This window comes from Dasypus novemcinctus, chromosome 14, assembly GCF_030445035.2.
Source record: "Dasypus novemcinctus isolate mDasNov1 chromosome 14, mDasNov1.1.hap2, whole genome shotgun sequence".
NCBI lineage: Eukaryota > Metazoa > Chordata > Mammalia > Cingulata > Dasypodidae > Dasypus > Dasypus novemcinctus.
The window spans coordinates 28,246,319-28,273,870 of NC_080686.1; the positions used below are offsets into that span (position 1 = coordinate 28,246,319).

The 27,552-nt window shown below is 36.4% G+C and overlaps 1 protein-coding gene across 2 annotated transcripts in view; it reads right to left on the minus strand.

The window, feature by feature from the left end:
* Positions 1-2,423: 2,423 nt before the first annotated feature.
* The window catches only part of PDE7A (phosphodiesterase 7A), a 105,226-nt gene continuing 80,097 nt past the window's right edge, over positions 2,424-27,552 (minus strand). For both annotated transcript variants that reach the window (XM_058275579.2, XM_004482643.4), the window contains exons 4-13: positions 25,272-25,423; positions 22,726-22,789; positions 17,191-17,286; positions 15,180-15,280; positions 11,623-11,754; positions 11,338-11,429; positions 9,263-9,407; positions 8,629-8,725; positions 7,876-7,956; positions 2,424-4,244 (exon numbers count right to left, since the gene is read on the minus strand). In XM_058275579.2, coding sequence (XP_058131562.1) covers positions 4,036-4,244; positions 7,876-7,956; positions 8,629-8,725; positions 9,263-9,407; positions 11,338-11,429; positions 11,623-11,754; positions 15,180-15,280; positions 17,191-17,286; positions 22,726-22,789; positions 25,272-25,423 — 1,169 coding nt within the window. In that variant the 3' untranslated portion in view covers positions 2,424-4,035. The remainder of the gene's footprint in view (positions 4,245-7,875; positions 7,957-8,628; positions 8,726-9,262; positions 9,408-11,337; positions 11,430-11,622; positions 11,755-15,179; positions 15,281-17,190; positions 17,287-22,725; positions 22,790-25,271; positions 25,424-27,552) is intronic.

A 27,552-nucleotide genomic window follows, 5' to 3' on the forward strand; every position in this document is an offset into this window, starting at 1 on the left:
TAACAATTTGTTGAACAAACCATAAAGCACAACCCAGGAAGGAGGAGCTGGGAGAGGAATTCCTTTTCCTGAAATGGAAATTTCATACATACTAGGGAATCCTTGAAAGTTATTGCAGGTTCAGTATAAACTGGGCTAAGCATTAAAGAAGAGCCTCAACACAGGTAGCACATTAAATTTACCTGTCCAGTCCCCTCCCGTCCCCACTGGGATCTGCGTAAGTTTGTGTGACTCAGCGTAAACTATGTCTTGTGATCACAAAGAAATGGCCCATTTAGAGGACCAATGTAAAACCACAGAGGAAGACTAGATGTTGAAACAATTGAAAAGCTAAAGGAAGACATGGACATAGACCTAAAAGAGATCAAGACATTGATGCAGGAACACAATGAGGAATTAGAAATTTTTAAAAGGAACCAAATAGAACTTGGGGTGAAAATCACAACAAAGGAGATTAAAAATATATTAGAGGTATTCACAATAGACTTGAACAGGCAGAAGAGAGAATCTGTGAACTAGCAGACAGGACAATTAAAATCATTACTTGAAGAGCTGATAGAAAATTTTTTTAATGAACAGAACCTAAGGGATCTGTGAACAATATGAAGCATATAATCAAACATTATGGGAGACCCAGAAGGAGAAGAGAAAGAAAAAGAGGCAGAATAAGGTAATAGTTTCTAAAGTTGATGAAAGACATAAATATACACATTCAGGAAGCCCAGCAAGTCCCAAATATCATAAACCCAAATAGATCTACTCTTAAGATTTAAAGTGTCAAATGTCAAAGATAAAAGAATTCTGAAAGTAGCAAGTGAGAAGATCTGTCACAAAGGATCCTCAATATTAAATGCCATTTTCTCATTAGAAACCATGGAGGTGAGAGGGCAGTGATGTGACATATTTAGAGTACATAAAGAGAAAAACTGCTAGCCAAGAATTCTATATCTGACAAAATGGTCCTTCAAAAACAAAGGAGAGTTTAAGACAATCCCAGAGAAACAAAAGCTAAACAAGTTTGTCACCGTGAAACCTGCCCCACAAATAAAGCTAAAGAGTTCAGTAATTGGTAGCTTGCAGCAGTATGAAGAAATAAAGATCCAGTAAAAGTAAATACAAATACCAGTAATTATTGTTTTCTCAGTATGCAGCTTTTTGTTTTGTGCAAGACTTAGAAGCAGCTACTGGCTGAGAACAGTTCAGGGGAGAGAGTACCCTGGCCCACAGACGTGAGTGCCAGCAGGTATAGCCCCACTGGGAGACTGATGCCTGAGGCAGCTGGCTTCCCTTGCTCAGGCTCCTTGTTCATCAAGTAGCTGATCATAATTTGGCTTCTCAAGATTTGCTTAAAGGAGAGAATGATAGTTGTATTTCTCATCACAGATTAAGATATTGACTTTTTTTTAAAAAAATCAGGTACTGCGTGCTTATTAATGTAGGTTTGATATGAGATTGTTCCAGTCTCTATGTGCTGACTGGGCCTGCAAGGTTGTGAGGATCCTTGTGATCTTGGATGCATCAGATAAGCCAAGGTGATGCCTCCGCCTGTGAGGGCCCGGTTGGCCTTCCCCAGTTAAACACGTAGCTCTTGCTGCCCTCAGACCTTCTGTGCCCTCTCTGTCCAGTATGGTCGCCACTAGCCTGATGTGGCTAGTCCAAATTGAGATGTCCTCCAAGTGTAAAATCCACACCGTTTTCAGAGACTTACTACTGAAAATCAGAATGTAAAATCTCATTAATAGTTGTTTTTCATATTGATTACATGTTGAAATGATAAAATATCTAGGATTTATTGGGATAAATAAAATTATTAAAATAGACTCCATCTGTTTCTTTTTCCCTTTTTTTTTAACGTGGCTACTAGAAAATGCAAAGTTACTTATGTGTTTGTATTATATTCCTATCGGACCCTATCGGACAGCATCTTCTGTACAAAGAACGACAATACATTTGATTTTTAAATTTGCACTGTATTCCTCTAATGAACTGGATCTGGGAAGATAGAGGAGAGGCCTTTCATGGTAGCTTTCTTACACCGGTACCAATCAAGAGGTAATGAGTGGTCATTTCTTATTACTTTACTTTTTAAAACAGGCCAATGATAAAAATAAATACAACTAGTATTGGTGCTTGCTGAAGTACCAATGTCATATTGGTAGTTGAGAGGCCTGTGCTCAAAGCTGACCTCAGTCATCGTATCCCCCAGGATTCTGAGCAGACTCCAGCCCTGGGCCTCAGTGTGCTGATTTGCAAAGGCAAACAATAGTAGAGACCCCGTGGGACTGTGTCTGCACAGAGCACTGACTGAACAAATACGTGGTAAGTGTATGCAAAAGCCAAGAAGTTAAATCTTCAATTGCCTATTAAGCATTTTATGATTTCCAAAAGATGGAGTTATAAGGTAAATATCAAAGATAAAAATGTGAAAAGATAGGTTTTTATTCATCAAAAGTTAACAGCAACAGGCACATATTAAAATGAGTATGGCAAAGCCTTTTACAAATGGCTTTACACTCAAGCTTTCTCCCAAGAAAATGGCTGTTGCAACAAACTGTAAACATAATAAACAGTCTTTTACAGTAACAAGGGAAATACAAATGAACTAAAGGAAAGCACCGGTTTCTCTTAAAACTAGATTACAATTGTGCTTACTATACATAAAACAATTTAAAACAAATTACAAAAGTGGAATGTTTTCAGTTTAAAATTAGTCCTTAAATTTTGTCCTAGAAAACATCTGTTCACATCAAAAGGCCCATCAAAGGGTAACATGTCATCAAAGGGAGGGACAAGAAAACAATGCACTTTTTTTCAAATCAAAACAAGAAGTTTGGTCTCTTAGCTTTGTGCATAGTTTAAGGCAACTGGAGCAATCTGTTACAGCTTACCTACCTTCCCCTCCCCCCAAGTGTGGCTGCTCATTAGGTCACATTCTAAAATAATAAATAAAAGCTTACATTTCAAATCCTTTCCCACATGGATAAATATAACACATGCAGTCATACATGCACCAACATGCACGCAAACACACACCCCTACATTCACACACAACTCACCTCACTCACTGCAGCGAAAGGGACTTTAGTACCCTTGATTCGAAGGACACACCTCCCCGTCCCACTTTATTTCAGATTGGCAAATACCCTGAGCTGATTATGGTGTTTTAAACATTCCACCTTTTTCTTGCATGTGCAGGTCAAGTGTACAGTAGTGAAAACAACATGCAATGTCTTCACTGCAGAATCATAATACAGCTAGGACATTGGTGTTCTTCCCCTCCCGCCCCAAATTAAAAACTACTAGTTAAAAAAAAATTGCATTGCCAAACAGCGCTGGAGTGAAAGCCTGGCAGTACTCTATGATAAATGCTCAGTCTCCAGTGCACAAAATAAAACTGTAGCAAATGGGAGGCTTTGGTGGCATCCAAAGAAGAAAAAAGGCAAACCAGGGGGAAAGAGCTGCAGTCTGAAGTTTGATCTTCAAAAAATGTTAGTGGTTCCTTCACAATCATGCTCCAAGGCAAATTTAGAACCAATATTTTCAGAGTTGATTTGTAAACATCGAGTCTTGCCAGAGGCAGCAGGGGCTGGGCACTTCACATTTCCGTTTTCTCAGAGAGAACTCAGTGGAAGGTACAGACACACACTGTTGTGTCAGACTGTTTAGATTCCAAGAGATCTATGGTGATAGATAGATTCAGTTCAAGTTTCCGGTTTGAAGAATAAATTCTAGTTTGCTTTGAAAAACACATGTGGCACACCACGAAACTTCCTCTCTCACTCCTTTTGGATTCTCTCCTGCTGGGCTTTGCATATTCAGGGTTTCACACAAAAGCCAAATGCATATTGCTATATGTTCAGGTCTTATAATTAAAAAGAGGGTTCAAATGATCCAACAGAGGAAATCTTGGAAATAAATAATGCTGGCATCATTCACTTGGAAACCTTGGCAGTCGAGTTAAGTCCTCCCACGTCGAGACCCATTTCACATTTCTAAAAACCTCTAGGAGGCAGTGTGTCCCCCTGATTCTGGGGGTCATGATAACCGGTTTTCCTGAGGTAATAACTGTGAGTTCAACTCCTCAAATGCAGCATCGGTGTCCTCGCTGCTGGACTGTTCTCTCTGCATTCCCTTCCAGCCGGCTTTATTCAGCCCCACATGGCCGAGCATTGTCTGGGATAGCCTCGTATTTGAAAACCTGGCCCATTCTGTAAATAAAGGCTCCACCAGGTAAGTCATAAAACCTTGAGAAAATAAAAGAATAAAGTTATCATATGTTCTGAAATTTTATCTTTAAAAGTTCTATACAGTTAAATTCTATTCCAGTATTACCTAAGTTTTACCTTTCAAAATGATTCTAATATATATTAATATATAAATAAAATATGTATCTTCTCTGAAGAAATAATTCCTTCAGTAACACAACGGACTTTGAAGCACAGGCAAACTTACAAAGGTATCAAATCTTCCCTGATTATTCCTCTTGGCTGCACAACCACATCCTTCTACATTAGCAGTTGTGCAGTGGCCACACCGACTCTCTAAGGTTACCAGGGCCTAACACGATTCAGAGATGGCTCCAACAAGAGTAACTAGAGGCTAAGACAGGGTCTTCAGGGTCTCCTCCAGGACTGCAGGGCGATCAGAGGCCTGGAGGGCAATGCCAGAGCCACTTAACTGCCCTCTCCCCACTCAGGGATGGTCATCTTCATACCTGGTCTTGACTGGAATTGGTCATTTTATTTAACTCATGATTTATGAAGCCAAATCACATGACAAGAATTAATGAGGATAAAAAGAACAGGGGAAATAAGTTCAAAAGTTGAAAGCAAACATGAAAAGTGTACCATCAGTACCCTCATTAATACATAACTTATAAAACTGACCTCCCTAATTCTCAACCATAAAAGGAAAACGAGTAACCTCAGAATGTGTTGCATCTTTAGGTTATACAGCACTCAACTGCACATTATTTATTTCTGCTTTAATATCAAAAAGTATCTTATACAGGTCAAAAGAAGTCTCCCAGAAATAGTTTATTAACCAAACCATGTCATATTTCAGGAGGAACAAATAACATTATCACCCTAAAATTTTCAACTATTAGGGATGGGGAAAATATACATTCAAATTCTATCACTGCTCATTAATAGTTTTCAAATTTTCTTCATATCCAAGCTTTTTCTTTGCAGCAAAGGCCATATGGACCACAGACAGCATAGGTTCCATTTAGCCCATGTGAAAACCTCAATGGAATGAAAACAATTGAACCTGCTAGTTTTAATCAGGAAAGTCATTTTTGGTCTGATTAGTAAATGTTTAAGTGTATAAAATCATGGTGCTGAAATCATAGTTATGATATCTGAATAAGACTTCCTTTCTTTCAATCATCCAATCCCTCCACACATTTACTGAGATGCTACTAGGGTACCTTGCTAGGTGCTGGGAATACAATGTAAGACAACATCCCTGCCCTCGAGGAACTTATATTCTGCAGTCAAAGAACACATCATCATTTTGGCAACTGTCCTCACACCACTGCCCCATTTGGAACATCCATCCAAACCCATCTTTTCTAAGTGCTATGGTTAAATGGGTAACCAAATGCAGAACATTACTATAGGTATTAAATGATTTATCTTACTTGACGCCTCCCACTGGGGCCAACCAGTTGAGATCTTTTTGGGATCCTGTCTCTGACAGCCAACAAATTAGCTATCACTTCTGACTCTATATTAACCTAAAATTTATTTTAGGTCTTTATTTAAGTACCTAATATAAAAGAATAGGTCAGGACCACAGACACACATACAGCACCCTCTAGGATGGCAGGAGTGTGATAAGCACAGCTGTTCAGCACCTTGCTGATCGCTTACTGTTTTAGCCCAAATGCCTGCCTCATCTTCACAGGCACCCCAAGATGCCTTGTAGATGCCTTACTCTTATCCAGTACATTATATTTTCTCATTCAACAAAGTAGCATTCTTATCAAAGGAGGGAATTGACTTATACTCACCGAACCTATGCTGGCTCCCAGTAATGGCTGCATAGCATAGTGCTTTAGAGTCTGGGATTTGAAAACAAAGTCCTGGATTTAAGCTCAACACCAACACCTGTTAACTGTATACCCTGGGCAAGCTACTTTAACTGAAAAGAGCACATTCGCAGTTGTTGTGTGAAGTCAGTAGACGCCAAGACATTGCCATACCTATGGTAATCTATTCTAGAACTTTGTCCAACACTGATAGCAAAACCAAGAGTAAAGGGATCCAGCCTATTTTCCCTTTTAAAAATTGCAATTACAGTTGTCTATTCTGCAAAATTCCCCCAAAGACCACCCATAGAGACTCTCTGACTTCACCTGCAAGTTCTCTCATTTAACTAGGGAGTAATTTATTTAGGCAAAAAAATTTATTAAAAAAATTTATTTGAAGTAGCTGAGTTTACTACCATTCACCCATTTTCAATTCACTTCCCTTTTGCCAATTCTTTATTCTTTCTACATTTGAAGATTATTCTTGAGAATCAAGACAGAAGCAGATTTTTTTTTTAAACTCTTTTCCTATCCCCCAAAACGAACAACATCTCTTCCACTGACCGCAGTATTACCGAGCAGTCCTAGCTCTCCTGGCACACTGCCTCTTCAGCTCTTTGCCACACTCCTGGACAGGGGCTCTACGCTTCATCTGTACCTATTATCCTTCTGCAACTAAACAAGTTACTACCTTCTTCCACATGAGAAGCCTTTGCAATTACAATGTAATAATAATTAACTTCTGAATTTCTGACGCTGAAGCACTATTTTCCTTTCATATTATTACACCACAGGATTGTGCTTTCTTCTGAATTTCTGGAAACCTTATTTTTCTAAAGTTTGTGTACAAATTTCACTATGTTGAACCTAATCCTCAAAGTCCCTACTCAACACCATTTACTAAAATTACACCCCTCCCTCAGTACCCTGCTGGGTTCCTCTCCCTCTGCCAGCTCCCCTACTTCATGGCTAAACGCCCACACACCCAGTCCTAAGCAATCCTCCCAATGCTCTTCCACAAGCTGCACGTTTGTCAATCACAGCACATTTCACCATGGTTTCTCTTACAACTGTTAATTCACTTAAATAGTTTGCAAGTGCCTTATGCGTCTAGGTGCTGTGCCAGGCTTTAGGAACACATAAAGATTTATAGACAAAGTGCTTTGAAAACCTGGAAGAGGAGGGCTGCATTCTGCCTGGAAAGGGTGGCAGGAGGCTACTGGAGCAGGTGACATCTGAGCTGGGTCTTCGAGAAAAATGACTCTAATAGGCTGACAAGGCACAGAGAGTGACAGAGCATCATGTCTTTGGGGAATACTGAAGAGTGCCATGTTGCTGCAGGTAAATGTGGGTGAAGGTGTGAGAGAAGAAGAAGAAAGAAAGAAGCCAAGGCTAGATTATAAGAGGCCTGTATAATATGTTGAGTTCAGATTTAATCTAATAGGCAGTGATAGAGGAGTCAGAAAAGTAAGCAGTGATGGTAACTAGTCTTTGCATTATGACTATACTTGGGGGTCACCTTTTTGAGGTTAAAATGACAGTTCCAGAATTAAGCAGGAAACGTTCACATGGACAAATAAGGTGCTCTCTCAGTTTTAGAAGCAGAACCAGGTATTTGCTGCCTAACTCTGCGAAATTACACTGTGACCTAAGATTAGATGAGAGTAAGTTACACAAACCACAACAAGGAAAAAAGCAAGGGTTAAACTTCTGAAATTATTTTTAAAAAATAGAAACAAGCACAGGTTTTACAATTTCATATTTCAAATGTATTTATCCTTGTAACAAGATTAAAATAATGGTATTTCTCTGAGTAGCTATATCTAAAGATATATAATTACCAATCTGGATGTTGGCAATAGATTCAGTCTGACGATCACAAAATGGACTCACACCCAAATGATACTTTTTTTCTATATCTCCTATAAATTTTAAAAAGAGATGAGTATTAATATGGTACATATCTGTTGGTTAAATATATAATAATAGTCTTCATTTTACTTGTAGATTTCTTGGAAAAACGTAACATACTCATTAGTCCTCATGAGAGGATGAATGGCTTCTAAAATAGTGCTTTTTTTAAAAAAAATTAAGTTATTAACACTCAGAAAAGACTGCCAAGTTGATATCCTATTTTAAGTGAAGGAGCTGGAAAACTTTTATTAGATGCTACCCTAAGATTGTAATTCTGTCAGCATTTTAATTTAAAGCATGTATTTCAAAAAGGAAGGTGAATAAAATGAGGATCATTAGGTCCTGGCTTTAAGTCACAAAAAGTTTTACTCGTGCCTCTGTCCAGACCCTTCACAATGACAAGAACAGAGCACTTCCAGGAACCAGTAAGCCAGGCAGGGAGAGCATCTGTATTTTCACGTGAATTTCCAACCTGATATATGTATATCTATAAATGCACACAGCTATCTAATCATCCAAACCAGATGCTCAGTTTGTACATTACTGGTTATATCTACTGTGAATTGTCACTAAAAACAGCAAGCATTTACTGCTATACTATCAATAGCTGAGTCCTTTATTTTATTAACATAATGCTGAAAAATGAACTGCATGAATTCTCACTTCATACAGTAACTTGCCTTGATGGAAGAATTCCTCTGTTACTTTTTCACTCCACTGCTTGCTCAATTCCCAGGTCCGACAAGGGTTACAGATATCAGCACATTTCAATGCCATCTAGCGCACAAAATATTAATATTGATTATGTTAAGTATTCTTCCTACTACTGGAAAAAGACAGTTTAAAAAAACAAAAAGAAAATATTGCAAGAGAAAAACTCATTTGTCTTTTGCAATAATTTTATGATACTACTATGGCTACTATAGCTTAATTATAAAATTATATTTAAAAGCCAAGCACACCATAGATGAAGGAAAAAAAAAACAGGCCAAGCACAAGGACAGTTCTAAATCGACCATAAAGCTACAAATAAATTATGCAATTCTAGCTCCTATTTTTTAAATGTGAGCACTAGTTGGAATAAAATGTTGTTTTGATTGGTACAGAATCTTGAGTATGTCAAATTAAAAACCTTCCTAAATAACAATTCAGCCATTATCTCCTCCTAAAAAGTGTATGAACTGAAGGAAACTCCTCAGCCTTCCCTCAAGATTTTACCAACTCTGGAAGAATACTATGCTAGACTATTTCACTTTTATTTGGACAGTCACATGATTTATCCTAGAAATAATACCTTGTCAAGCCCCATTTTACCTGTAAAACTAAATGCCGATGACTGGCATCTTCAAGGCATAAGTCCCCTCTATCCAAATGGGATCTAAACAACGACAGATACTCATTTTGGCGGCTGATATCTGTGGCTAGTATCAAAGCACCTATCTGAGTCTCCATTTGTTGCCTGGAATTAAAGAAACATGAAGAGAAAATATAAGACTTTCAATTAAATAGATACTGCTTGATTTTTTTCCTTAAACTTAATACTTGGAAGGCTTTATAGAGTCTGAAGTTATTACGTCATTCCACTTTTAATATCTCAAAAATAATGAATTTTAAAGGATATATCAAAAAGTGTATTAAAATAATCAAAACTAAAACTGGGAATGGTTGTAGGAAAATGCCAATATGCAAACATTCCAAAAGAGTGCCTTTATTTTGCCAGCCAAGGTGGCATTATTTACTGGGATGTACTGAGGATAAACACCTTTGATTTCCTCTGGCACCTGAGATCTGAAATGCACAAGGAAGATTCAAATAGAGGAAACAAATAGTCCATTCAATAACTAACTCCTACAGATATATGGATTAAGGAAGCCTGAATAAATCCTGAGGAAATTCCACTAAACAATTTAATAAAGTTTAGAACCAACTATAATATATTTGCAGGATCAAATTGAGAAAAAAAGTCAATTATCTGTATAGGGATATCCAAATTTTCTGGAAGGGAAGAGGTAACCCATTAATGCACAAAACAAATACTTTATAAGTCAAGTAACAAGAGAAATATATGTTTTTTAAAAGTCCTGCTTTTTTTTTTTACAATGGTCCATGGCAAACATTATCTTTGTATAATGAGCTGTTTAAAATGTTATGAGTAAGGCTCACAATATTGATTATTAATAAAACAAAGCCTAAATGAAGACAAAAGAATGGTATAAGTAACGGTCCTCATTTTCATTTTTTTTTTTAATCCGTGAGTTCAACAGAGTTAATCATTAAATGCAGAACATGATGAAAAGGTAATATAAGGAAGCAAAAATTTTAATCTGTCTTAATCAAGAAAAAGGTAATTTAAATACACAACACTGTATGACTTAAGCTATTTTTAATATTCTACAGCAAGAAATAATTTTACTTACCAGAAGTAACTCCAAATGGTATCCATGAATAAAGATTTAAAAAAATAAAAAATAAAGTCCAGCTTTTTTCTTATGGTCATCACACAAAAACACTTAGGTTTTTATAAAGTTGTTTTAAATTATGAAGGGGAAAAAGGAAAGAACAATGATCGTAATTTAAATTTTAATACCCAAACATTTTTATGCCGCACCATTTTTCTAGACTTAGATGGTTTACATCCACTTATATGGTTTTCTTAAATCCATCTTTTCGCCGTGAGGCAAAATTAAAGCTTTTGTTTGTGGACCTTACTATGAAAATGATGTGAGACTTTGTTACAAGCCAATCAAACATCATATTGGACTTATTTATTTACATTAATGCTTTTTATTAGGTTCTCAACATGTTCAGCTAAACATTAAATTATTGTATCTAAAATACAGTGTTTTCTGTTGTTCTTTCCATTCATTAAATTATCCTGTGGCTCAATAAGCAATTCTAGGACCAAACTATTTAGGACGGAAAACATTCTCTTTACTTTCTTATTAGTTTTGGCAACTTTCTGAAACAGATTTTATGCACCTGTTTATTATACAAATCGTTTGCCCTCTTATGCAATTTACCTTTAAGACCTTAAAGTTCTATTCAGCTGGCTACACAATGGAATATGTAATACCTATTTATATAAATCACGTAAACTATTGCTAAGCCACTGTGTATTTGGAGTGAATTTTATAGTACTCAAATCCACAGTGTGGCCTTTCATAAAAATACATCTTCACTAAAATATTGATATTCAAATGTACTGTAGAACAGGTTTAAATTACTAAAATTTTTATATAAATTTTTAAAATAATGTATTCATTAAATTTAATAAAACCAAAAACTGTGGAACACCTGAATATATTTAAGTTTGTTTTCAAACTTTATAAAATTGTATTGCCAATTTAATTTCCATAATTCATGACAAATTGTGTCTCAATTCAACATACCTGTGTTCTAATGGCATGTGTGAGAATAAACCAGATTCTCTCAATAATCCCACTGCAGATCTCCAGTGATGATTTTCCAATACTGAGGTATTCTACAAATAAAAGTGCATTTCTTAGTTAATGGTTCATCTCTTTCTGAACATAAAGAATTACTTGTTAGTAATATTAATCTGGTTAAAATTCTAGCAGTCACTGGGAATTTATGTTTGCTATTTCTACTTCCTCAATACACAACATTTTCTATAACGCAAAAATATTAGATTTTGAAGGTAAAACTGTACTAACCTTGTATAAAGTTGCCAAGTAATGGTTAGTTTTAATAAGGAAAGGCTGATTAACACCTGGATGATCCAGATCATGAGTGGCGGCAGCAATTAAACTCAGCAAGATATCCCAAGGAGTTACAGAACTGGCAAGCTAAAATGTGACAAAAGACCAATTAATCATAAAACACTTTTAAAATAAACTCTGTCCCCATTACATTAGGTCTGAATTAGACCCGGGAGGCTGTTTTAGCAGTCTCCTCCTCCCTCCTGTTGTTTTATCAGGCATATTTTTTACACCACTGAGTGCCTGGACAGCCCCTGCCCACTTGGAATTCACAGAATTCATCTTTATTAAGTCTAAGTCACGTGGCAGATAAAGTACAAAACACCAATTTTGGAAGTAATGGCTTCAAAATGACATTTTCATTTCAAAATTAAACCACACAGCTTTGCTTGTATATTATAGCCATTACCAAACAAAAATCCTGAGGGTGTTTTACAAAGTGGTTATGAGACTTCAATAATGTAATCTAATACGTGAGATAATTATACTTTTAAAAGTTAAGTAATTATGTGAGTGGAAGTTTATATCTGGACATTGGTGTCAAGCCTGTATTAAAATTCTCTCCTGATGGACATACTCTGAGTAAGCGTACACAATGTATTAGTATCAGAAAAAGCAATCTCATATGCCAGCAGTTGTCCTTTTACTTAATAATCATAACTATATTTATTTGATACAAGAATCACAATAAATGAAAGTTTATTAACTAAGAACTTTTTCAATGATAAAAATCATCACCTTGAGTATCTCCACCTACTTTTCATGAACTCATTTTCTAGTAAACTCCTACTTGCCTTTTAAGGTTCAAACACCACTGACAACTACGACCTGCCCCCCTGCCTCCAGCCCCACCTCCCCAGGTAAATGACAAATGACTGATCTGTGTTCCTACAGCACATCACACATCCTGCCATAACACCACCCACCAGAGCGTATTTTTATCTAGGTTTATGTTAGGGCAGTGCTTTCAACTTTTATTATTATGTAAACAACAGTCAGTAAAAAATTGGGAGCATACATCATCAATATTTACAGTATTTATTTACAGTAATTAATAAAATGTATTATTTCTGTAGTAAAGAATTTAAACTGTGAAAGCAGAAATAAAAAAAATATTTAATGGGAAACGGACTTTGGCCCAGTGGTTAGGGCGTCCGTCTACCATATGGGAGGTCTGTGGTTCAAACCCCGGGCCTCCTTGACCCGTGTGGAGCTGGCCATGCGCGGCGCTGATGCGCGCGGGGAGTGCCGTGCCGCGCGGGGGTGTCCCCCGCGTGGGGGAGCCCCACGCGCAGGGAGTGCACCCATAAGGAGAGCCGCCCAGCGTGAAAAGAAGGAGCGGCCTGCCCGGGAATGGCGCCGCCCACACTTCCCGTGCCGCTGACGACAGCGGAGGCGGACAAAGAAACAAAAGCAGACAAAGAAACAAGACGCAACAGGTGGACACCAGGAGCGGACGGCCAGGGGAGGGGGGGAAATTAAATAAATAAATAAATCTTTAAAAAAAAAAAAAAAATATTTAAGAGGTGCAACAGTAATTTTTAGAATAGTTAAGCAGTAGAGTTTACACTCAACTTCTATTTGAAAGGCCAACCAGTATTTTATTTATTATTAGCTACACCAGGAGAAACACATCTACTTCCAGTTTTAATCAGTAGTTATAGTTCAAAATGGATTTATATACCATAATTTATAGATTATGCTACTGAATTAATATATTTGCACATTATAAACATAGACTAAAATTGAAACTTTAAAAAAGATGAGATACAAAATAAATTTAAATTCAAATTCTAGTCTTTTCTTTCTGTGCCAGGATGAATTCACCTGTACTCACTCCCTGGACTGACTTCTTGTTAGTCTGGGGTTTGAATCCACTGTATGACTATAAGTTTTCTTTAAAAAAAAAAAAAAAAAAACTATTGTAGTAACATATATACATCTCAAAATTTCCTATTTTACCACTTTCAAGTGTACTGTAAACATTTTGAGGATAGAAAATATAAGTGTATGTCTCAGGAACATGTAATTTATTAAGGACTATGCAAAAGTATTATTCTTATCAGTGATAACTAAACAGAGTGGAAGTGGGAGAGGAAGAGACATGTATCATCCTGGGATTATGCAGTAATCCAGAATTAAGCTTATTTAAAAACTTACTGACACAATATCAAATCATATCAGGTACATTAAAGAGTTAACCATACAATGTAAGCTATAATCCATGTGGTGCAGCAGTGTACCAAAATGTATTCACCAAATGCAATGAATGTGCTACAATGATGAAAGAGGTTGTTGATGTGGGAAGAGTGGGGGTGAGGTGGAGGGGCGGTATATGGGAACCTCTTATATTTTTTAATGTAACATTTTTTGTGATCTATGTATCTTAAAAAAAAAAAGTTAACCACTAAAAATAGAAAATGAGAAGCAACTGAATATTTAAAACAGGAAGTTTTAAGTTTGAAAGCAAAGATATCATACACGCAAAAAAGAATTTTGACTATGCAAAAAAGTGATGTTCTACTTATAAAAAATTTTAATCAGAAAAGTTTTGAGTATCAATGTAGACACAGAATTCAATGGCACTAATACAACTTCAAGTGGATTAAAAAAAAAAGATGTTCCTTCAATTCCCATAATTATATCTGGTTAATACCTCACAATAAAGAAGAGTCATGTGAAGTAAAGAGAAATTGCAAATAATTTAATGTAAATGAAAGCCAGATTTCACTTGTATCTCCTTTTTCAGTAAAATAGCAGTTATTTCTCTACTACATCTCAAATTCTTTTATCCATCTACTAGACGTCTCCATTTGGATACTTCACAAATTCATGTAACTCCACAAATCCAAAATGGAACTTATCCAACTTTCCCTCTTTTTCTGTTCCTTATCTCACTGAAGGTTTCCATTTTCTGCTCAGCTGCCCAAACCAGTCTTCCTCAACTCTTCTCTTTCCCACAAATGCAATCGAATACCATGCCCTGTTCATTCTAATACCCAAGAGATCTTAAAAACCCTCAATGTCCACTTCTCTCCTTCCCCAAGGCTACTTCCCTGCCTTGGGCCATCAGGATCTTTCATCCCTGGAGCACTGAAATCACTCCTGACATGGTTCTAGTCTTGTTAGACTACTTTTCACCACAGATAGGGTAATTTTCCAAAGTCTCCAGGTTTCTTTCCACAGCTCCCTTTTCATTCACTGAAATCAAACTAATCCTGCCCCTGCCCTCGGAGCTTATCTCAGAATAAAGTCAAAATCTTAACATAGCTTCCCTATATGATCTGGACCTCACCTGTACTTCTCCAGCTTTTCTCAACAAGCATCCTGATTCTCTAGTTATCGCACTTAAAAACATTACCACATTTGGAAATGTCATCAAACTAGATCTTATTCTTTTGACAGAAAGCATCTGATTGTGAGCGACATCACCAAGTTTTAAAGGAAAGAATTTGAAAGTAAATTCTAAAGTCATTTTTAGGGTTTTGCCCTGAGGTAAAGTCCGCCCTCACCTTCGGTTCCTGTAAGTAACAGTGCATGGCCTGAGTGACATCTGCAGCATGGACTGCGTTGTGGTAGGGATTCTGACTGTGGTAATCCTCTTGAATCATAACTGCATCAAAGCAGAAAGAGCCCAAATTTAACTGGAAACGGGGAACATGCGTAAATACAAAAGTAGTTACGATTATGGATTGTCCATTTATACTTTTCATGAAGATAAGCTGAAGGTGTTTGGATTCAGAGGGATGATAATCACCTCAAAACTCACATATATGTCCAGAGAATCAGTACCAATTTGACACCTAACCTAATTGGAACTTTTTAATAAGAATTTTTCATGTCAAAATTGTGATGTATTTCCTTTTTTTCCTTCTTCTTATTTTAAATGTGAGCCTGTCATGATACGAAACGTCTGACTTTTTCATTTAGATGAGTTTCTCATTTTAATAAAAGCAATACAATTCATTCAATAAATATTTAATGTGCCAGGCACTGTTCTTGGTACTAGAAATTCAGCAGTGAAGAAACGCTAGCAAAAATCTTCATGAAGCTAAAATATTATAGACACTGGAAAATAAGCCAACTGGTACATTATCAGCTAGTTAACAGTTGGCCTGATATTTTATTTTTCAGTAGTAGGGATGAATTTTCTGGGAATCTTGCCCTTTTGGATCAGTTTCCTTTATGGCATTATGAAAAGAGCAGACTAAGATTAGGGATGTGGGCTGTCCCCATACCAGCCTGGAACTAACTGCGTCAAGCCTGCCCTCTGCCCTCACAGCACAGAACTCCAATCCAATGGTTTCACAGGAAAGTGAGTCAGCCCTGCGCTGGGTGAGACACAAGCTGCTGGGGAGTGCAAACAGCATGAAAATTCCCTATTTCCTCTTAGTCCAGTCTTCAAATGAGCCTTGTTAAGATCTATTTTCTATGTTTTATAATGTACATATTAGTATAATTTTAGAGGAATACAATTTTTAAATAAATACACACTAAAAATTTCCTCAAAAGTCCTAGATAACAAATATATCTTACACTGGTACTTAAGGGGAAAGCTATAGTATCATCATCATTAAAAAAAATGCTAGGGGAGCAGATGTAGCTCAAGTGATTAAGCACCTGTTTCCTGGATTCACTCCCCAGAACCTCCTTAAAGAAAGAAAAAAAGAAAAAGAAAATAAAAAGCTAAAGAATCCTACTACCTATTTTTTTCTAAAATTTGTCCTTATTTGGTGAAATACCTAACATTTTTCCTAACAGTATCATGTAAATACCACCCCACACATTTAAATATATTGTTATAAAAATTTCAAAATTTGCCCTTCAGGATTATCAAGAGATTTCAGAGATCAGAAAAAGAGATCTAAGTGCAATACACCTGATCTTTTAAAGTTTTATCCTTCAAAAATGTAGAGTAATATGTAAATTGTGTTATTGTTATGTGATCAGTGGAAGAGACTAGTTGTGGAATTATCCCAATTCTTTGCCATTCCCTGTATCTTTGTGACCACACAGCTCTTTCATCAAGAGGTAGAGTTCAGCCCACAGGTGACTTGTTTGGCCGACAGGATCTGGGGCAAGTGAATGTGTACCGTTCTCAGTCTGGATCAAAAGGTCTGTGTGTGTCTGCTCTCTCTTGGAAACTTGCTACTGCCATTTGAACAAGCTCAGCTTGTTGTGAAATACATAAATACTTTTTTGTTGTTCTTAATGTGAATCTATTATGGTACCAAATTCCTCTCCCCTTTTAAATTTAATTTATAAGACACCATGTAGTACAAAACCAAATCAAGCCAGTTGTCCCTGCTGAGGTCACAGGCAAGATCTGCAAAGCGAATCTGCAGCTCACCTGCTACCTGACTACAGGTGCGTAACTGAACCCAGTGCTGGTTGTGATTGTTGTTTTAAGCCACTAAATATAGGGGTGGTTTGTTATACAGCTATATTTAATGAAATAACTGATGTAAAATGCAAACCAGTTTTTATATAAATCTTATTATTAAATGGGTTAGAATCACTTACCTAAAAATCTACGAAGTTTCATCATATCTAAATGGAAGTACTCAATTAATCCATGAAGACTAAATAAATGGAAGGTTAAACTTACTAGACTGTTTCCTAAAAAGAAAGGAGAGAGACTACATTAGTAGGAAATACAAACTAATATGATTGCACTGTGGTCCCAAATATGGATTTTGAATTCAAAACATGGAAAGAGCATGCTAATTCCTACTTTTTGTCTATTAAAAGCCTGCATCTTCATATTTTACCAGTTATGGAACTTAAGTGCAACACCGTTCTTCCATTCTAAGAAAAAATTAATTTCTGTTTCAGTTTTCCACAACTGCAAAGCACTGAAAGATAAGCATTTCAGGCACATTAATTTTTTTAAAAAAGAACATCAAAATGATTAAAATCAATAGTAGACAACTCTGAAAACTGTCTCAAACAGAATAAGTTATTTGACTTCTGAAGCATCCATGACGTGGCTGAACTTAGCTTAGTAGGTGCCTTTTAAATTTTTTTTCTCTAAAATGCAAAATTTCAGAAAATCATAAGGATCAAGACAAGAAAAAAAAATCCCTTTTAATCCAACAATCCTAAAACTACTGTTATCAAAATGCTAACTCCTATGAATCCTTTTGTCTGTTTGAGTTTTGTAATGTAGTTACAAATCTATCCTTATATAGATTTAAAATACAGCTATTGTCTACATTTCTATGCCAATATTCTGCTTTAATTTTTTCCTTTGACAGTTGATTTTTCATTACAATTTTTTTTTCAGAAGTGTCTTTATAGCCTTCCGTCTTCATTCTTTTTTGGGAATGTTAGAATAAGTTTGCCTGATGATCAAACACCAAACGCGCTTAACCCCATGCTATACAGCCTCCCCGCTGACCACATGCCCACTTCCTCCCTCACCGACTCTCCCCATGCCTGCCTCTAATATTCTCATTCCAGAACCAACAAACGTCCCCATTCCTCAGCCTCTCCCAAGATTCCCTTTACCACCTTGCTTTAACTGAAATTTGGCTGTCCCCAGAGCCAATTATCTTGGCTGCAACCTTGATGGGTGGATGGTGTGTTCACTCTTACACACCGGCTAGGAGGGGAGAGCAAGTCTTCCTTGTTCTTCACAGCTGCTCCTTCAGATCACGGCTCCCCTTCTCTAGTATCGTAGAGCAAACTCACATGCATGCACACATGCACACACATCCTGCTCCTGACTCATGTACCTTTGGCTATCCCTTTTCTCTTTTAATATTAAAATAATTAACTTGAAAATACTCTCAATACATTTGACCTCTATGTCCCCTCTCTAACCCTCTATCATTTTAACTATGGAGCAAAATCTTAACGTAGAACTCAACTATTTGCCTTTTGCATACTTGCAGCAGAGAATCTGAGAGTTGCTGAAGGAAAAGAAAGAGTCACAAATTTAGGCTGAACCCTACCACTATAAATTAATTCATGGTCAACACTGCCTAGCAATCTTACTATGTTTTTCTGTTGAAATGTTTCTTTCACTTTTTACAATGCCTATTTTCAAGACTTCTCTTATCTTCTCAAAGTTTCAGCCCACCCCCTCACTCTAAGTAGATTATCTTTCCTCATGCTTCATAGGAAAAGAGAAGCCCACAGAGGAAGACTCTAAAACCAAATCTACAAAGCTATCTGGAAATATACCTATCATTCTCTTTATCCGCTTATTATAATGGAATGAGTTTTTCCTTCACATGCCAATTCATCCACCTTCTCAGGGACCTCATTCCATCAGACACGTGTGTTCATGGTCTCCCTCGTCCCCTCCCTCCCTAGCTCTCTCTCTAATGTGGCCTCCCTGACTCTCTCGGCTTCTCCAATTACCACTCTTTCTATTCTCCCACACAGCTAAGTTTCTGGAATGAGTTGCTACATGCAATGGGGGCTGACTTAGTTCCCAATTTCCACTCATTTGTCAATGACAACTGGAGTTACATCAAATCTAGAAATTAAACTTGGAAAAAGCTGCCATTTTATTATGTTTAGTTTTCCATTTCATGGTATAATTCTCCACTTTTTAAACCTTCTATTATATTTCTCAAAGTTCTGTAGATTTCCTCTTTAGGACACACATGCTATATAATTTTAAAAACTAAATAAACTATATTATTTTAAAGAGATATAAACACATAAAATACTGCCAGCAATTGGGTAGTAAAAATATAACATGATTCCGGAATTCTCAAAAGACGTCAATGATTCTTACTAAAATATAGAAAGGATATAATATTAGAATTTTATAGTTATAATATGTACAAAGAATAATAAATGGTTAACTGGCTGAACTTGTTCTCCCAAACTGTCTAAACAATTCTCAGCAGAAGCCCATGGCTAAGGAGAAAGTAAATTAATTGGAACAATATTTGCATAAGCAATGTTGAAAAGGATGTAGCAGGCCAAAAGAGATTCTTTTAGAAACCTACCTAATAAATCTCCTCCAAATGGGAAGGAAGTTTCAAATCTTTTTATCTTTTAGGAAATTAAATGGTAAAATGCATTCAAGGACTGATAATACTCTGCTGTGCAAACACGGGCTGTGATGGTCTGGAACATCTGCAAACTAGTGAGCTATTTTTCTCTTATTACTGCTGTACCAACTTCTCCTTGGATATATACATAGATATATATTTCAGAATATATATTTATTCTGCATAGTTAAGTTATCACAGGGTTGTTCTGGAATCATTTTTCAAAACTATCTAAACAAATTACCAATTTCTCCAGAAGAAGTTTTAAGAAAATTCCAATCTAATGGAAAAACACCCTCTTCTGGAATTCAGGCAAACTGCAGTAAGAGATGCACATTATGTCCCTACCAAGACCTTTAAAGGAATCCAACAAGACTAAATCTATTGAAGTGTACTACCCATACGAAATTTTTAAAACTGCATGCAATATTTTTTCCCTTCTCAATTCACAAGATTACAACTGATAATATTAATACCAGCAAATAAGAATATGGAAAACATAATATATCTCATTTATCACACACATCAATGAAATATATTCCAAAAAAGTGATACTTAATTGATGTGTTAAAACACAACTTATTTTTTTTATGGAAATGGAAACAAATACTTTCTTGAAAAAGAAAACTGTATTTATAGAAAAGTTACCCTCATAAAAGTATATCAAAGGATTAAACTGTCTCAGGGTAGCGCCCTTGGTGGCTTTTAGAAGGTAATTCTGGCTAGGAGCCCGGCAGGATTAGCCTACTCCACAACCAAAGGCCTGGTGGCGAGGGGTGGCTTTTGGGGACGACAGGCCAAATCTTGCTACCTCCCATTACCCTAACCCTCATCCCGTATGAAGGGAGCATCACAGATATCTGACCAGACAAGAACTACTTTCCTCCTTGGAGGGGACAAGCTGGGGACCATTCGCCTTGGCCTGAATCACTGATTTTTGCCTTCTCCCCCTCCCTCCATCCCCAATTTCATCTCTGAAATTACCAAAAGAAAACACTGGATCGACAGGCAAGAAGGCAGAACGCAATACTTGAATATCATGTGTGGCTAGCATCTAGAATTCATTTCAGGCTAAAACATGTTTTGAAGGGAAAGCAGCTGTAGTTACATAATGCAAGTTAAATGAAGTTTCCTCTGCTGACTTGGTTTCACTGTACTATGACTGCCCATATAAAATTCTTTTATCTTTTAGGTAGCTGTGGTTAATGGAAATTATATATATATGATCTGTGACATCATAGGAGGGTAGCTAACCATTGTGGTTTCTACTAGCCCCTAACGATCACGGATCATAAAGAAAACCAACCGCTCCACAGACCCAGTTTAAGGAGTGAAGCAATTAAAGGGAAAGCAAAGTGCTCAATTAACCAATGTAGACTGGTGGTGACTACTTCTGTGTGTCAGTCTCACTTCAAATTCATCTGGTCAAACACCAAGCCTCCCTGACGAGCAGAATATATACTCTTTAAGAAGAGAATATAGAGAACAATCAGCTGTTTCAATGAGTGACAGAGTCCCTGCAGATTAATAATGGGCTATTATTACCTGTTAGAATTTATGTAAGGCTAAAACTTGACCGTGTTCAAGAGTGGCGTTGTTTTATCTACCTGTATCTTGAGGTAATAACTAAAGTAATATTCATGTTAAGTTAGAAAAGGGTGAATTCCCCAGATCTAAAGAGGCTGGGCCACCTGAAATTTCACTACCTGTATTTCCAAAACGGAAGGTTGATGGGAAGGGTAACTGTTATCAATAAGTGTTATTAGAGTATCTCCTGTGTTTAATGGGCCGCGGTGGGGGGCAGGGAAGGAAGAGAACGTTTAGACACCAGAGGGCAAAGGAGAGGGAAAGAACGACAGAAAAGAGCAAGAGTAAAGAGGCAACAAAGGGAAAGGGAGGCTTTGTTGGAAAAAGCAAACTTCATGGTCTTCACAATTTTGCCAGGGATGGGTCCAATTTATTTTCTTTGAATGGTGTGCAGACAAATAGGAAATATATACCCAAGTATGTTCACTCTGCACGGCCACATGGCTTAGGAGGAAAAATATAGTGTTACTAAAAGAACCCTAGACTTGCATTGATTCTCAAGATGAATAAAGTTAAATTTGCCTGTTTGTTTGCTTCACATATTTGGCTTCCTTACAAAAGAAGTGGCATTCCAAACTGAAATAAGAAAAAAATAGGTAATTTCCAAGTAGAGCAATGAACCACATATTTATTTCATCATTCTAAATAGCCTGAACTGACTTCTTCGGTGGTGTACTTTCCACTCTGCTTCATTTTATTAAAAAGCTATTAAGACACAAAAGGGGCAAAGGCTAGTACCACAAAGAATTATGCCCATGATTCTATCTTAAATAAAAGTTATTCTCAAGACAATCTTGTTCTGGTTCCCAGAAAGTAGGGAACGTGCTCCCCCTAATCCACTCCACCCCCCGCCCTCCCCCACCAAACAAGCAAACAAAAAACACCTCGAGGGGGTCAACAGAGTTCCCAAACTACTCAGAGTCCCCGCAGATGCTTCTGGAGAAGCAAGCTCTCCCTACTCCCAACCCCTGAGAGGCGCTGCCGGAGGGAACCGCTGCTGCTCACCACAACACACCGCGTCTAGACGCGCAGAGTCTGCGCGCCGGAATGCTACAAGGACGGGTGCCTCCAAAAAGGTTTTCAATCCACCATGCATGTGTGGCTATTAACACGGGCTATCAACACTGGAATACAATACCAGAACACGTCACTGTAAATGGCCACAAAATAATATTCACTTTGGGTTATTAATAACAGCACTAATCAGGGAAGCCAAGTGATGATAATGATGACTATTCTGATAACTGTTAAAAATAATAATCAAAAATTAAAATTGTAAGACGGATTCTCTAGGCTTACAAAAATCAGTCACTAAAGAAGGGAAAATATGATGATCCCTCTCCCAGCAGAGGGCTCATAATCATAAGTAAACAAAAACAACAAATCACCAGTGGCTGTACCTTCAAGCAGCAATCGGGAAAAACTATGTTAACTTGAATAAGTCAAATTCTTCACTTACCATTTGTTAGTCTATCAAACAGAAAGATATCAAAATTCCAATTTCCAACTTTTTCCAGCATACACTGAAATGAAAATCAAACATTCCTACTGTAATTTAATTTCAATAACATTCTCTATCTTTTGTAGCCCATAGAGAAAATAATAAAAATGGAAAGTAGATTGATTTACTTTAAGAAATGCCAAATATCATTCTCCTTTTAATCATGGCCTTCGCTTGGCTCCAAAAACAAACAAACAAACTCCAAAAGAATAAACTCCATTTGAAAAACAAAATATTATTTTCCAATTAAGTGATGTATAGATAAAGACAGTGGGTTTTTTTTCCCCCAACTTATTCCTATTCTACAGACCTTCAAGAATCCTAATATAAAATCAGAGAGGTGTGGTTCATAGTCTAGAAACTAGATTCCTAAAATCTAGTAAAAATAACTTGTAATAGCTACTAAGTGCTTACCATATTCCAGGTAGTGCTACAAGTACTTCACTTGCTCTTTTACTACTCACAAAACTCTATCAAGCAGTTACTATTTTCAATCCTCACCTTATAGATGGGGAAACTGAGGCAAGAAGTAACTTGCTCAGCTAGAAAATGACAGAGGTGGGATCTTATGCCAGGCAGTCTGATTCTGGATCCTAGACTTATGACTTCGATACCAGATACTGCTTAAATTAATTGTTGTGTTTAAAAAACACTCTCAACATACGTAAAATTTATTTATATTCTCTAAACATCTTTAAATAACAAGTTAATAGCATTTACAGTCAATCCTCATTATTTGTGGGTTCTCTGTCTACTAATCCACCTACTGGCTAAAATTTATTTGTAACCCTGAAATTGACACTTGGACCACTTTTGTGGTCATTTATAGATGTGCACAGAGTGGCTAAAAATCTGAGTCACCTGACATGCGTTCCCAGCTGAGGGTGAACAAGGAGATACTCTGCCTTCTTATTTTAGCTCTCAGAATGTAAACAAGCGACCATTCCGCACTATGTTTAGTGCTTTGTTTTTTGCATTTTGTGTTTTTTTCCTGGTGATTTCACTGTATGAAATGATCCCCAAGAGCAGTGCTGAAGTGTTATCTAGTATTCCTAAATGCAAGAAGGTTGTGATGTGCCTTAGAGAAAAACATGTGTGTGACAGATAAGTTTCATTCAGGCAGGCGTTAGAGTGCTGTTAGATGTTGACTTCAGTGTTAATGAATCGACAAAACATATTAACTCTTAAGGTGTATTTAAACAGAAACATACATAAGACAGTTATATATATTAATCAGTTAATGAAGATACTGTGATCAGAGGCTCCTGAAATTTCCCTTAGAAGCAATGATTCAGGATTCACTATTTATGGTGAGTTTACAGAACATAACGACCACGAATGATGAGAACTGACTGTACTACATTAATTTAGGGTAGTATTATTTTGGCCAAGTAAGTAAATTGCACGAAGACCCTGAATCCCAAATACACTGCATTTTTCAACAGTATATTATTATTCTTTTAAATCAAATGTATTTTATTGGTACATATTAATAAACTACCAACATTATATTCTTAACCTGAAAAATCTGGGGGCTATATATTTTAAAATATAAACTTATTTTGTATCCAAACATTCACTATTGCATACATTTATAAATAAATCAACATCAGCAACACTAAAGAGATTATTAATAGAGGTTGCTATTTATGATGCTACAAATAACAACTGGTGATACACAGATCAATATTCTCACTCTAAAAAAGCAGAACTTATAAACTGGCTTAAAATTTAAAGAGCATGAACACCTTACATTGATTTCTTTTACCAAACAGGGAAGCAATTTAATGTAACTGTAATAAGGGTACTCTGGCCCTATCTACAAAAATTTATAAAATCTGACCTCTGACTAGTAAGTCAAAGAATAATTTAGAATGTGTTTGAAAAATTTAAGATTACCAAAATCCTCATTTGTTGAAAACCAAGTTCGTCTAACCTCTACCTTAATTAACACAAGTTATTTCACAATATATAAGATGAAGTAAAAAACACTCACAGTTGACCAGATCTCATTAAAATATGTCTAAATCCTCACTATTTCATGGCTGCAAGAGACTATCATTTGACTGACAGTCATGAGACCTAACTTCCTATGCTGGCCTATCTCTAAAAGGCTGGGTAAAAAGCTCAAACAAGGTCTCTAATCCTCTCTAGGCCAGAGTCTCTTTCTTTATAGAATACAAATACCAGATCAGGTAATCACTAACATTCTTTCAAACATTAAGATTCTGTATGATCTCAAGGTTTAATGTTCTATCAATCTACTTATTACTTAATGTTAGAATAAATGAAAATATTTTGTGATTTTAGTTATTTCAAAAAATCCCTGTTTTTTGGACACTTAGTTATAAAATGAACAGCCACTCTAAAAGAAAAACCTATAAAATGATCTCAACCTATATTCACAGACAAAATTTATGGCTCTATAAATTAGTATCACATGGGAAAATGTCTTCATGAAACTTATAAAAGAATTAACGTTTTCTTGAAAAAGCTATACAAACCTTGGCTTGACCATTATAATCATCATCTAAAATGTTCAGAGAATTTGAAACGGTAGTACCACGAAAAAAACGTGAAGATCTAAGATATCGCTGGAAACTTAGTAGCCTTCTGATATTCCTTGCTGAGACAGAAACTTCAATTTCAGACTGAGCTGAAATAAAAGGAGCAAAAGGTGAGTCAAAACTGTGCATGTGTTATCTTTGCAATAATCTTTCTACTTATATACAAGTATTTTAAAAATTAATCATTATACCTTATATTTAGGAGAGAACATGTACTTTATTTCTATTTTCTGTTGAAGAACTAAGAAAAAAAGGTTGAACGGCCAATATGACAGCATTTAGAAAGCTCAGAAAGAGTGTGGCTGGAATGATCAATTTTTTAACTTTCAAAAACTACCAACTATCACTCTCTTGCTTTGAAAAACTATATATACACTATGCAGCAGAAAGACAAAATCTGCCTTCATTCTACCATTCATATTGAGAAGCCAGGTCCCAAGTTAACATATAAGACTTTAACAATTACACATCTAAAACATCTCAAATCCTAACAAGAACATCATTTCATATGTTTCCTTATAACTTTATTTAGAGGAAAAGAAAAAAATGGAATAAGGAATAAAGTGGTTTGCATCCTATAAGAGTTCTAAAAGATAGGGAAAAAATTCTTTGAGGTGGAAACTCTAAAAAAGATACGGTTCTACAATGGGGACTGACAAGCCATCTTTCATTAAGTCTAACAGAAATTTTTGCTCTAGTGTTAAAATAAACCAAAGTTGCTTTGATGGATTACCAGGTGAAATCACAGACTTGGGTTAAAAGCTATCTCTTAATAAGAAATTCTATAAGCAAATTAAATTCAGTGAAGTGTTCATCATCTTAAAATAAGCTCCATCTCCTTAGCCTGGAAGAGATGGCTTCATGTGCCAGCTTCCGCTTCTCTCCAGACTTAGTATCACCTTCCCTCGGAAGCACCTGCACATGAACACTCACAACTAGGGGGGTGGGAGGGACCTGCTCTGGGTCTCCAAAGCAAGCACCTATTATTGTACTGTACTTCTGACCTTGAAGAGCTGCTTACTCTTCTGTCTCTTCAGAGGATGACCTCGGACACAGGCGTGAACTATTTTTCATGTCTAAATTCCAAAAACTTGACACAGTGCCAGGAAAATAGCAGGTTCTTGTAAAACACACTGAATACATACATACTGCTTTTGAAATATTTGCTGAGCTTGAGGGTCTCATATACCCAAATACACCAGAAGTAAAAGAACACACACTATTGTGTGCTATGCCTCCCTCATTTTTCATCCCATAAGTTGAAAATCCAAAATATCTAGAGTAACTGTGGAATTAAATTTCTCAACTTTATCAAAGTAACTTACATAAAAAGGACAAGAACGAGCATGGTAAAGTTTGTACTAGAATTAGTCACTTCCATTTGAGCAAATGACGGTAGACTAAAGTTCTGAGGAAGCAATATTCAAGTGCTTTGCAAAAAATATCTCATTGGGTCCTCAACCATCACAAAAGACAAATATTATCCTCCATTTCACACATGAGAACACTGAACCTAAAATAGATTAGGTAACTTGCCCAAGGCCATATCATATATCCAATATATGGTGACACCAGGATTCAGAAACAGATCCGTCTGTTTACAAAGCCTGTGTTGTATCCACCACACTTTTTATCCTTTCTCTACAGTATTGTTTATTTACTCTTTATCATAAAAATTCTGCATATAACATTATTTAAAATAGTCTTTTTTTCAGATGAAGGTATACACACAAAAAGAAACAGAAGGAAAAAAGCTAAAGTACAGGAATATAAATGAATAAAGTGACACTTATGGCCTTATTCACAGAACACGTAGATCTGGAAGGGACAGAGTGGCATGAATATGTAGAGAGGAGGGGAGGTTTGACATAATACTAAGTCTCTAGCCCTGAATTTGTGAGGCGCTTTACAGTTTTACAAAAGCATGTTCATGTCCACTGTCCTATTTAATAACCACAACAATCCTGTGCAGACAACGGAGATTATGATCTCCATTTTACAAATGTCACCTTAGTAACAAAGGTAGAAATGTAATACAATTAACACATTAGAGCTAAGGCATTTAGAAAACTGCCAGAAAATGTTGCAGAATGGACACTGCCTATTCATTATAGGATCATCCCCTAAAAAGAGTTCAAGGCTTCATAAGCATTCCCTTCAATTTATCTTAAACCACATGTACTGGCAATTACAATGCAGTGTGTGTGTGTGTGTGTGC